At 34.9% G+C, this 12,605-nt stretch overlaps 2 protein-coding genes across 7 annotated transcripts in view; one reads left to right on the top strand and one right to left on the bottom strand.

Moving 5' to 3' along the window:
* Pfrx (6-phosphofructo-2-kinase) overlaps positions 1-3,883 on the top strand; it is a 21,327-nt gene extending 17,444 nt beyond the window's left edge. For 3 of the 5 annotated variants that reach the window (XM_066401969.1, XM_066401973.1, XM_066401975.1), the window contains one exon: positions 3,757-3,883. In XM_066401969.1, coding sequence (XP_066258066.1) covers positions 3,757-3,852 — 96 coding nt within the window. In that variant the 3' untranslated portion in view covers positions 3,853-3,883. Of the gene's footprint in view, positions 1-454; positions 1,444-3,756 lie in introns of those variants that run through there. The other 2 variants (XM_066401970.1, XM_066401974.1) reach the window with 1 other exon arrangement.
* Positions 1,930-12,605, bottom strand: LOC136416674 (protein chiffon-like). Of its 2 annotated transcripts, none has more exons than XM_066401958.1 (9): positions 12,061-12,605; positions 10,574-10,621; positions 9,697-10,006; positions 9,098-9,351; positions 5,276-5,540; positions 5,050-5,187; positions 4,827-4,992; positions 4,531-4,766; positions 1,930-3,418 (listed from the first exon to the last, which is right to left on the bottom strand). In XM_066401958.1, exons 2-9 carry the CDS (start codon positions 10,598-10,600, stop codon positions 2,259-2,261), a joined length of 2,556 nt encoding a protein of 851 aa, XP_066258055.1. In that variant the 5' UTR covers positions 10,601-10,621; positions 12,061-12,605; the 3' UTR covers positions 1,930-2,258. The 2 variants fall into 2 exon arrangements, with proteins under 2 accessions (XP_066258055.1, XP_066258056.1); XM_066401959.1 differs by having other exon boundaries at positions 4,531-4,757.

Here is a 12,605-nt window from a genome sequence, read left to right as displayed (position 1 = left end):
CTAGCCAAGGAAAGCAGGTGTTTTTCCTGTGTATAAATAATGTACAGTAATGGTTGTTGAATTGGCAAATAAATGAGGTTACAATGTTAACAAGTTTCTAATTCATTGGAGAAATGTTGCCAAATTCATTTAAGTAAAAAATAGCATATTGAATCGTCCAAAAAAACAGAGCGAGTGATGATTGGGTAGCAGGTAGTAAAAGCAAGTTTAATCATCTACTAGGTAGATAGGAAATCCAGAGGATTATAATAACGCACTTAACGTAGGTATTTTGTATATTTGACTAAATGGTGAATAAACAACCGCTAATGCCAAAAAGATATTTCTTTAAACTGCGACCGGTAACCACTATGATCAAAGTTACTCAACCTTGTTTAAAATTAATTCTTATCCAGAAAACCTGTTCCTTCTCATATCGTTCATCATCTTATAAGCAATCAACTTTACGTTTTAGATTCCTGGTGAACTGGAGGAGAAATTCAAACTCAAGAACCAGACCAAATCTAATACTACCTCCACTTGAGAAGGTCCAATCGACGCTGCGACTGAACTGGGTGCCTATAAATTGAATTTTTTTTTGACAATTTGTGATCTTTGCATTATTTACTACTGTTAAGAAATTTAAAAACTGAAAAATTGCCGGCAAGTGTGTACCGTTTATCTTCATAAGTGTGTGTTAAATCGTTATTTTATGTTAATAGTACACTTGTAACTATTCCTTTAATGTGCTTAAATATACAGGATGCTTCACAGTGTAATGGATACAGAACAGGTGAGGGTATAGATGACCTCAAAGCGAGTCGATTTTTCGAATAATTTTTTTTCCCTTTAGGCCACGGTCGAGGCAGCTGTGACTAAATTTGAAAAAAACTATATTTCACCAATTTGTGTGATTGACACCTTTTAAATATATTAGCTTGATTTTTAACTCAAAAAGAGATGATTCATCCTTCTTTGTTGTTCCTCTAAATTTCTGAAGCAATTACTGTCGCAACTCCTTAGTACTAACAATATATCAACTTGACCTTTAAATGAAAGTTTTCCAGCTATTTTCATCTATAAGTACGACAAACAAGAACCAGATGTGCAAGAATCAACAACATTCAGTATAATTAACGAGCAGAAGTAACCTCCGCTATTATAAAAACTACATATTTTTGCTTGATTTATAATCGCTTTTGAGCCCCATATTAATTTGCAATAAAACACATTAACTGTAATTATAAAAATTAAATTAAATTTAGATGAAATACTAACTCGTCTTTAGTTCCTCTATAGGGACCTGCTCTCTGTCCATTCCGTTGCAAATCACCCTGTACATTTCAATTCATTGATAGAAATGTTGTGTGAATTGCTTTCCTGTGGTTGAGTAGATATTACTATTATTATTAGAAGTGATATGTGAACATAAAAGTAAAATATACCTATACAATTATATTTCTGAATATCAGTATACGATTATCTTTAGTTAATCCTTTTTGCTTTTAAAGTAAATACAGATTCTAAGATTGAAAAAAAAACAGTAGACACAGAGCTAGAGATATAAAGAGACAGGAGAGGTCCCAGAATAGAACTTTCATCAATTTTTGATGACAGGTTTTAAAAAATAAGCCAGGAACATCAAATCTAAGATAATCAAGTTTAGTACAAAGCAAGTTGTGATCCAGCAAATGTGCTTTTGAGTAGTCCAAGTAGATCGACAAAAGAGCTAGTAAAGACAATTCTAGGAAAAGGCTATCGGTCTTGGCTCACATACATCTGCGAGTTTGTTTACCTTGGGCAAGGGGACATTAGGCTTCTTCCAAAAATCCAGTAGTTTGGAGAAAAGAAAAATATGACTTTCCAAATAGAAATTAACAAGTGAATCTACCCCAACTTATTTTCCTACTCCGTCTGGTTATGGCAATAAAAAACGACTAACCACGGTAATTTGTTTTAAAAGGCGATTTTTATTTTGGTTTTAAAACAGTACGGGGTACGTTCAAACTATAAAGAGAAAATTATCAAAGATATCATGCGCTGGAAGCTTACGATTTCTCTGTCACTCATTTTAACATGTGGTAACTGATCTTAGTCTACAAACAAACTATTCTGTCTTCTGACATAAGAATTCAAGCTGTTAACGCACTTGATCTGCGAGTGGGTACAAAAATTAAATACATTATTATTTTATAAAATTAATTATTTTGGTACAAAATTCGTCATTTTTCGCTTGACAAAAACAATAAACGAGATTATGATTTTACGAAAATGAATAATTATCTTTCTCTGATCCAGCGACCACCCGTGGCCCTTCGGAGCATCCTTGGCGATTTTTTAGGGCGCGAGGACAAAATCCGCCTATGCACCTTTCTAATGGTCCGTTTAGCTGGCGATTTAATGATCAGTTTTCTGACACCGAGCTTTTCACAATTGTCCAGTTTTTTCACGTACACGAAGGGCTGCAATAATGAGTCCCTAATTTCACTACTATCATTTCCTACCCTGTTTTCAATATCTTGATCACACTTGTTTTCTCTATCGTCGATTTCCGCCTGTCCATTTTTTCTCCCATTAATACTGTCCGACTCACCTTCCGCCTCCGAGGCATTATCTCCGTTCACACGTTCTTCTTTCACCACTTTCTTTTTCTTTATTTTATTAGGCCATCCCGTCAAATTCTTTTTCCTCTTGATTGGTTTCCTGCATGCGGTGGAATTAAGAGACTTTTGACAGTTATTTTCCTCTTTGGTTTTCGAGTCGTGGACGTCAATCAAGTCGGATAAAGAAACTCTACTGTCTAAAAAACTAATATCAGGATCAGTAGTCGGTTCCAAGTCCACGTCAAAATCTAAAGCGGTATTTAATTCTTCGTCAATTTCAGCAGCGATGGCGAAATAGTCCACTTTCGGTTTTCTTTGTTTCTGAGGAGTAACGGGTTTCTTTTTTTTAGAGGCAGACGAAAGTGGCTCTTCCTGAATAGTCGGTAAACTATTAACACTACTCTCAACTACATTCCCGGAACGTTTCCTTCTTTGTTGTACCAGGCTGCTCAAAATTGCTAAAGTTGATGCATGTTGCCTGGGAGACTTCCTTGCATTTCTAGCTCTACTCGTAGTTGGCGAGAGCGTTAACGTCTCAGTTACTGTTCTATTATTCGATCTTGTACTCGCACCAGATTCGTCAACAGCTGAAGTTGAAGATATCTCACTTTCCCGACTATCATCTTCACTTTGATCTACTAATACTGGTTTCTCCAATTCTTCTGAAGTTTCTACACCACAAGAATCGATATCTTTAGAAATATCTAAGCTTTTTGTGGCACTAGCTGCTTCGCAGATGCATTGCTTTAAGTTTTTGTAGGCGTTATAGCAGGTTCTAGGGTCTATTGCTCGTAGATGGGGAATTTGGTGTGGTAGGACGAAATCGTTCCAATGATCTGAAAAAAGGATTTTGTTATATATCCAAAAGATAAGTCGATGAGGAGATTCATATTTGAGATTGACACAAAGAAAAACGCTGTTAAAAAAACAAAGCATCATAATTTTTAGTTAATTATTGTTCTGAATCCAATGAAATACCTTATTCTTTAATGAAAATGTTTAAATGAGTTAATGCAAATTGTCACCCACTTATACATTAATCAATTCCACATTTAGGCATGTCTTTCTAAACTGTTGAAAATGGTTACTTAACCAGCATTGGAAGCTACAGACCATTTATATTCTCAAAGTTATTTCGAAAGCATTAAATCTTCAATTATTGTCTTTTTTGCAGAAATTTGGAATTATTAGTAAATGGCGGTTTGGTTTCCTTAAAGACCACTCCACTCAGGAAGCTATCTCCATCATCATTTTATCAGCACATCCTTGATCTTAAAAGCCTTTCTATACTGCAGACTACATTAAGTTATTCAGTATTATTTTCGACCTTGAAATAAGAAGTATATTTGTGAATTCGATAAAGTCATTTAAAGATTAGGAGGCAGAGGTAAGACTTGTGGAAAATAGGGGTAGAGTTTAGTGAAGTGAACTGACTGTTGAATATAGGGTACCCCAGGTTAGTGTACTTGGGCACCTACTAGATCGATGCATGATTATACTATTCTGGTAAACGGAGAAATAAGTAATGCCCACTCGGGATATTGGTATAGTATTTTTAACTCAGAGATGAGAACTTCTTAAACTTGAGCATTTCAAATCAGTGGGTCAACAGCTGCTGGAAACGTAGTGTGTGCAAATTGTCCTATGAAATAGGTGGAATACTTTGTAAAATTGCAATGTAGTAGTTACAAATTAAAATATGCGTTTTCCATGGTTGCATTGAAAATAGAGCCTAAAATTTGACATTGAAGGATAAAAGCGCATGTTCAGAAGAGCAGGAACGGAATCGCAGGAGAGCCGAACCGAGCGAATGTCGTCCTTTTGGTTAATATCCGAATGCAGTTTGTCGAGCACTGGCGAGCATACATATGCAAGCGAATCTTTAAATTCGCTTACCGCCTTTTGATTTGTGTTTACATGAACATGAGCTTTTAAAAAATTTACTTACAATTATTGGTAAAGTAATACCGCTGCTCTGCCCTATCTTGTCTTCGAAACGTCTTATACCATTTCTCGTTTTCTGGCACCGATTCGAACGAAAACTTGAAATCGTCCAAATTCACTTTCAGTCTGTCACCAGTATCTCCCTTATTCTCCTCCTTCACTTCAGTTTTCAATATGTCACCGTTGGACTTTGACGGAACCGGTGACAAGTAGGAACCGTGATACCTTAACCTGTAAGAACTGAAAATATTTAAGGACTCTGAGGCAGAGAGAATTACCAAGTTATGTTCCAATACTAACCTGGATCCAGGCGTTTCAAATTTGTAATATTTTTGGTTATCAAGGATGAAAGCTTCAGCATGACTTCGTCGCTTCTTTTTTGTCTTGCAATCTGAAGATATGCTGTCCATCGAAACTTCGTCATCAGGTTTTTCCAATTGGCTTTCATTTCCCATGTCAGTTGTCTCTAATCACAGATAATTAATTACCTCAAAGGATATTTCAGTTATGAATAATAACCTACCAGTAATTTCAGCAATTGATGAGCCATTTTCTAATTTCACACGTGTGTCATTTACGTCTCTTTCATCTTCTTCATCTGATGAGTCAACTTTTTTTGGAAAGAGGAAATTCGTTGCTTCGTTATTTAATTGAACAAGCTCTAATAATAGAAATATTTCAGAAATTCTGATCGGATGTAAATTGGTACTACACTTCTAAGTCGATTCTTTGTCTAGGAGATAACTTACCGGAATTACGCATTTTCTTAAACTTGACAATGAGCCCTTTTTCCGACTCGTTCGGCTTCGATTCCTTAGGTTTGGCAACTTCTTTATCACTTGACCTCAACTTGCTCGACAGCACTTCCACTTTGTAATAAGTTTTGTTATCTGCAACCAGGCGCTCATCTGCCGAAAATCGCTTCTGCCTGTTAATACAAGCCCGTTTTGGCCTCCCGGAATCCCATACATCAGTTGCATTGCCGTCTTTTGTGGGGAGACACGAGGTAAGTCTCTGAATATTGTATGTAATTATCATAAAACAAAAATGATGGTAATCGATAAGTTGATAAGCAATGGAAGCCAATAAACGTAATACATTCAATTACAGAAAAATAAATGAATTGGAAGATGCATAAATAATTAAGAAAATAAGATAACTTTCTTTAAATCATTCAAAATACAAAACGTGCGGTAAGTTATAGAGCTACAATCTACCTTGAACTATAGTTTTGGAACTTTGAAACGCAATTTTTTTTTAATATACAAAATGATGCAAAATGTTTACAAAATTCTAAGGCAATTCACATTATGTCTTTTTAGCTCAGGTTGCTCAAAAATTGTTAAATTTTTAAGTAACCTGAACTTTCTTTTCTGAAAAACCAACAGATAAAAATATATTAGCGTAGCACAGCATCATCTCATCATCTCAATATTCCTTTCCTCTTTCTCAGGAGTGCCGTTAAGCATTTTTTCGGGGAGCTCCTTCAGATCTATTTGGTTAGCGCCCTAATCTCTTGTGTGCCCCCCCCCCCCTTTTCCTCAGTATTACTTCTCATCTTTGGTGAGAAGTATTAATTACACTTCTAGTGAGTATGTTATTTATTTTGCTGTTCTACGAGGTTGATATTTGGTTTCGATTTCAAATATTACAAAAAAGTTTATTCTACCGTATTTGTGCAGTAGCGATACCACCATGCATCGTATTTGCATTTGTTCGAATTGTTAAGTTTATATTTATTCAAATAGTGTACCAAGCAGCTATGTCTTGGCAGCAATTGGCCTGTGTAGTAATTTATGCTATTATGTTTTCTGTTTTTATTCGCTTCATATTGGGCACCCTATCCCTCGTATCTATATATACAGGATGTCCCAATGAAAAGAAGCCACCCAGGAAATTTCTTATACTGCCATGTTTAGAGAAATTTCTCGAAACACGTGTGGGAGACATGTTTTGACGTACACTTGACGCCTGAATAAGCAACCCCCTAAGAGGGACGTTACAACCTCTTAAGTTTGAATAGGTAAAAAGGATCGTGTGATACCTACATTTACAGGTCTTGGAACCTTCTTTACAACAAGCTATGATAAAAGTAATTTTGACGAGTCGTTTTTGCAAAAATTAAAATTTTATTTGTGGTTAAATTCATCTTTAAAAAACAATTCAAAGATCTATTTAAATTAAATACTCGAATTAACCTACATTTACTTTCATACAAAAGTATAAACACGATTCAAACATTTCACGTATATTTTGTAAACTTCGGACGATAATTGGCAAAACTCCCAAATTATTCATCGTCGTAAGTCATCTAAAAAAGTTGGCCTTCTTTAATATACTTTAAATATAAGATGCCCCCCATAAAAATCCAAAGGTGTCAAATCTAATAATCTGGCTGGCCATTCGATAGGTCCTCTACGTCCAATCCAATGCTCGCGAAAATTATCGCTTACAAAAATTTCAACCAGGCGCTACATACTGAACGACGGGAGGGTTCCATCGTATTGAAAAAATAAGTAATTTTCAAGTACATTGTCATCTCTTTCCAATATTTCAATAATTTAGGGATAAACTAAATTTTACAGCATATTGAGATAAATAGTGCCGTTCAAAGTTTTCCACAAGGAAAAACGAATCAACGATATGATTGCTTAATATCCTAGCCCAAATATTGAGTTTTTCAGGATGTTGTGTACATTCTTCCCGCATTAAATTGGGGTTAATTGCACCCCAATATCGACAGTTGTGCCGATTCACGTGATTATTCAAAACAAAGGAAGATTCATTAGAGAAGCTAATGCTGTAGAGTAGATGTCGATTATTTTTTAGGCGGTCTAACATGATTTTACAAAATTCTAGACGTCTGTCAAATCCTCATTATTTAGTTCATGGACAAGATTTATGTTGTAAAGATGAAATTTGTAGTTATGAAGAATATTGGATGATCTGCTGACTCCAAAAGCTTGTGACAATCCTCGAACGGATTGCATATTGTTTATTAAAACAACGTGGCCCAAAACACCATTCGAAGTAGCTGCATTATTGATAACTGATTAGTGTTCCTGATTGTTAACAGAACCAGTTTCCCTGAATTGTTCCATTAGTGTCAATACGTACTTATGACGAACAAACTTATCGCGATGATGCTGTTACACGTTCTTGCAACCCTTGCACTCAACATTTCAATAATAGAAATCCACTAATTCTAAACGTTTTTCAATTGAAAATCCCATATTTACATTTAAAATCTACTAACAGTACATAAAATTATGTTCTACCTGGTAGAAAATAGCAAATCCAGAGACTTTTTTATTAAAATTAATAAAATTCAGAAGCAATAAATAGAGAATTTACAAATAAACTCTAATTTTTTTCCTTGCAAATGAATTTAACGATCACAGATAAAATTTTAATGTTTGCAAAAACGAATTGTTCAAATTATGTTTATCACTGCCTGTTGTAAAGAAAGTTCCAAGACCTGTAAAAGTAGGTGTCATAAGATCCTTTTTACCTATTCAAATTTGAGGAGCTGTTATGCCCTCTTTTAAGGGGTAACTCATTCAGGCGCCAAGTGTATGTCAAAACATCTTTCCCAAAAAAATCAATCGACGTGTTTCAGGAAATTTCTCCAAACATGATAGTATAAGATATATTATGAGTGGCTCCTTTTCATTGAGACACCCTGTATATAAAGTACTCACGTTCTGTAGTACTTGCAAACGGAAATCTATGGACTAAGAGAGCTTTATATAACGATGATACGACATTCCCTGGATTGTTTGTATATTCTAAATTATAAATCCCAATTCCCTCGTTGGAATAGCACATATCCTACCAATGTCTTCATTAAATGTTAAATTGGTTCGCACCTCTAGATCCTTGTAGAAATTGATTCCACTGCGAAGCCCTTAATTTTGTAGTCATACGTAATAGGTGTCCGCTTGTATAAGTGAATGTCATCATCAGAGATCTTTTGAATTCATATTTAGACTGTGTTATTCACACCGTTGAACAATCTGATTAAGATCTTCCTGCTACATGATCCTGTTGACAATATTCCTACAACAGATAGATAGCATCTACCTGACAAGTTTCATACCCATAAAGCTTGTGCAGTTATCCGTAAAAATAAGTTCATTGACAAAGTTCGTGCTCCATATATCATTTATGAGCTATAAAAACAGTCCGTGGAGCACCCCCGACGAAGGCGTGTACGCTTACATACTTCAATACCCTTATTACTCTCAAACTTTTGTAATGCTTCAAGTTTTACAACAAAACCAACACTGTTAAATGTCTTCTCCAACTTGAAAATTACATTTAATTGGCATCCCGTATTTACAATGTCATGGAGCTATTGAGTAAAACAGGGAAGATTTGTCCGCATTAAACTTGTTGATCGTTTACGTATGAAGTAAAAAAGTCTTGTTTAAGTGAATTGTTAAAATATTATGGTTCATATAAATATTAATTCTACAATACCGGATGGCAAAGAAAATAATGCAAACTTTTTTATGCGTTTCCAAATTCCTCCAGTTAACTATTATACATGCAACTACAGAAAAACTTACTGCTAATGCTCTTGTACTAGATCTCAACTCTCTATACTCCGTATACTGAAGACGTACAGGTTCCATGTCAGGCTTTTCCTGGAAACTGTCATCATCCAACGGTGGTGTCATGTAATTTATGTTTTTCCTCGACCTCAATCGATGGCCCGTGTCATTCTCGACGATCTGAGCCGGACTGACAATCTCAGAAACCACTGACGAGGCCCGAGTTCGTGGCATACTACGTTTTACCTTTGGCGAAAAGTCGTCTAATCCTAAAATAAGCCAAAAATGAGAGTCCATTGGAGTGGTAAAAGAATTATATTGGCTAATACATGCAAGATTCTACTTTGGAACTTTTTTATATAAAAACTGGAAATACTTGAATTGAACTTGTTAAAACTAGAAATTCGATACAAAAGCTGAATCAACCTCACTTCCGAGCTTTCCTTGGAATTTCTAACAAATTAATTTTTAATGAAGTGGGTTAGCCTTAGTATCTATCTAAAGAAAATACAAACTACCGAACAATTAATCGCAATTTTCAATCCAAATTCGCAACAACTACAATAATACATAAATGAGTGCAATTTTTCTACCAATATTTGCAAATTTCTGACCTATAGCATCAATGCCAGTTAAACTCAATAGGGATTCGATACCAACGTCCTGAATGTAACCATTCAAAGCGATGTAGTTGGCATCTTCGCCAATGAGTTTCTGGTGCTTTTTCGACTGTACATGATCTTCGATATTGTTGTAAGGTAGGTTGCAAATGGCACAATACCCGGACTGTAGAATCGGAATCCTCGGCCTTCTGGTTCTTATTGGCTTCCTAGTCATTATATTGTCCTCATTGGGAGGCTGAAGGCCGCCTTTATTGAGTGAGTTTTTGGCGGGGGATGCTTTATTTCGTTTCACAGTTCGGTCCTAAAAATTAACAAATTAAAAATTGTTTTGAGGGTTGATTGTAGAAGGATTGACGAAAATACGGGCCCATCCATTGAAAACAGAAGAAAAAAATGATATCAAGTAAGAAAGATTCTTCAAAGGTATGCAGTATACTGCAACCCAAAGTTATGTTGTGCAGTTAAAAAAAATTTAGAGCAAACTCTTTTACGCTTTCCTGACCTGGATATTTTAAATTTTTTCCTATGAGCGCGCGGTGAAATAAAAGCTTTACCACAAGAAAATCAAAAGGGCATGAATGTCAAAATGTTGCTGTGAGCTTTTGATCTTGACTTTCATGAGATACATAAATCTTTTTACCAAATGTGTGCATGTGAAGGTTTCCACGCACTAACGTTTAATTAAATTTACATATAACTATAAGGTTAACACACATGCGCTCGCAGGAAAAACATTGTGCCTACTATTTGTAAAAGCAGCTGTAAATAGTGTAATATATTTTTAAAGAAATAAAAACTTAAACAATTCTGTAGGTTTTTAGTTGGTTATGCCCTTGCATGTGCGCCATTTCTTTAAAGATATACTTACTACCCCTTTTCTCCTGCCCTCCAACATGGCATTCTTTTAATCCCATGTCTGCAAAAAAAAGGTATACATTATGAATTTTCAACACAGTTGTACAAACGTTAACTGATCTATTTCTTTGATGCAGGACTTTGCTAATCCCACTTTAACAATCCAATTTAAATCTTCACTTATTAAAAATTACATTAAACAACCTGGTATATCTGGTGTTCTGCATTAAAATATAAGTTGACAAAGTTTAACAAATTTCACTAATTATATTGAACCTGGTTGAAAAGTTAAAAATTGCTTAACATTTGGTTTAAAATTAATTTAATTTTAGTATAAATCTGGAGCACAACTTAACTGCCTATTTAAAGATTTTTTTTGTTTAATGAAATGGACATTTCCCACATTTGCATTTCTTAAGCAAAACATTGATTAAAAAAAAATAAATAAAAACAAGATAAAACAAACACACAAATATGATTTAAAAAAAACTAGAAAAAAGATATGTATAATGCGAATAAAAAATTAATAGCCAAAAGACGTCCCAGGCAGCAAGGCCTAAGCTATTAAGCTACAGCTAAAGCTATTAAGCTAAATTCAAAAATAAAAAATTTCAATTAGAATTATATCAACTGTCTCACTTGGGGAAGCGAGGGTGTTATGATGCCTTAAAAGACAAATAGTGCCACTGTTCCTGATGTGCCCCCTGCACCCAGGGGGCCCCTTATTTACTCCAGTACTATTGTACAAAATATATAGTACAATTAAAAGGTAAAAAATAAGTGAATCTGGCAACAATGTAAGACTATTTTGATTGTGGATTTAGGCCGCATTGCCAATAGTAGCGGGTTATTGTAGAAGTAGGGCAAAGATGACTTGGAGGGGGGGAATAGTTAAAGTTTTATGAAATTTATTTTTGGAATGATATTGGAATGATAAGTAATTGTAAGTATAGAAAGTTATAAGCTCATTCTAAGCTCTTATAATCTACTATGGAAACATATGCTAACGGGTCATGATGCAATCCACATAATACACACTAGCTGTACCTGCCTCTAGGACAAATTAATTGATCGCGATTTGCAGTACCATTAATTTCTTTTCTTTAAAATCAGTTCACTGTGAATAAATATAGTAAATAACCAGAGCTGTACAACCAAAAAGGAAAAACCTGAGGATATGGAAATCGCCTTACCAGCAATTCTTCCTAAATGAGATAATTGGCAACACTGAGCGTCAGCCACTATTAAAACTGCAATAATAAAAATATGCAGTTTGCCTTTTAATAAAAGCGAAAGTAATAAGTACATTACTATGATTTCTTTCAAAAAAATCCCTATTTAAATGTTTGTAATTAAATTAAAATAACGTAATAATAAAATATACTTAACCAAATTAGCAAATAGCGTTTCACATCATTTAGAAAGAATTTATGCCTGTCAACATCCACCTTCTTATTATAGAATATTCCAATCAAACCCTCAGAGTAAATAAATACTTACATAATTTCTATTGAAGATTAACGGTAGGAAACATCCCACTTCAGTACCCACTATCCCTTTATGTCAGAAAATTGCTGTCTGCAGCTTTCTGAAGAGAATCCCAGCTCTAAAACCCCACAATTCAAATTTATTTTCCAATTTAAAATGCAACGAAAACTACGTTTTCTCTAGCAAATGCAGGAAAATATGTCCGCTGGCTCCCCTCGAACGATGGTTAAGCAACAACGCGACAATAATAAGCGGCACAAAGCAGATTCATGCGAAGGTACAAACTCGCCATTACACAGAAACCGAAGGCTTTATTCCAGTTCGGTCACACGCCCTATGGGATTCTTCGAAGAACACGAATACAACGAACAAAGTTGCCTCCCTGATATATCGCACGATGTTGTAAAATGTTAAGAGAGAGGTTTTAAGCACTATTTAAAACTTTTCCACTGAATTAAAAACGTCTTCAAAATACTTCACCTGGTTTGTCCTCTATTGAACTCATTTCCCTTCGATCAAAGCGTTGTTGCCGGGTTTACTGTTGACATTTTCAGAAA

This window comes from Euwallacea similis, chromosome 24 (genome assembly GCF_039881205.1).
Source record: "Euwallacea similis isolate ESF13 chromosome 24, ESF131.1, whole genome shotgun sequence".
In the NCBI taxonomy this organism is placed as follows: Eukaryota; Metazoa; Arthropoda; class Insecta; order Coleoptera; family Curculionidae; genus Euwallacea; species Euwallacea similis.
This window is presented reverse-complemented; position numbering and strand designations above follow the sequence as displayed.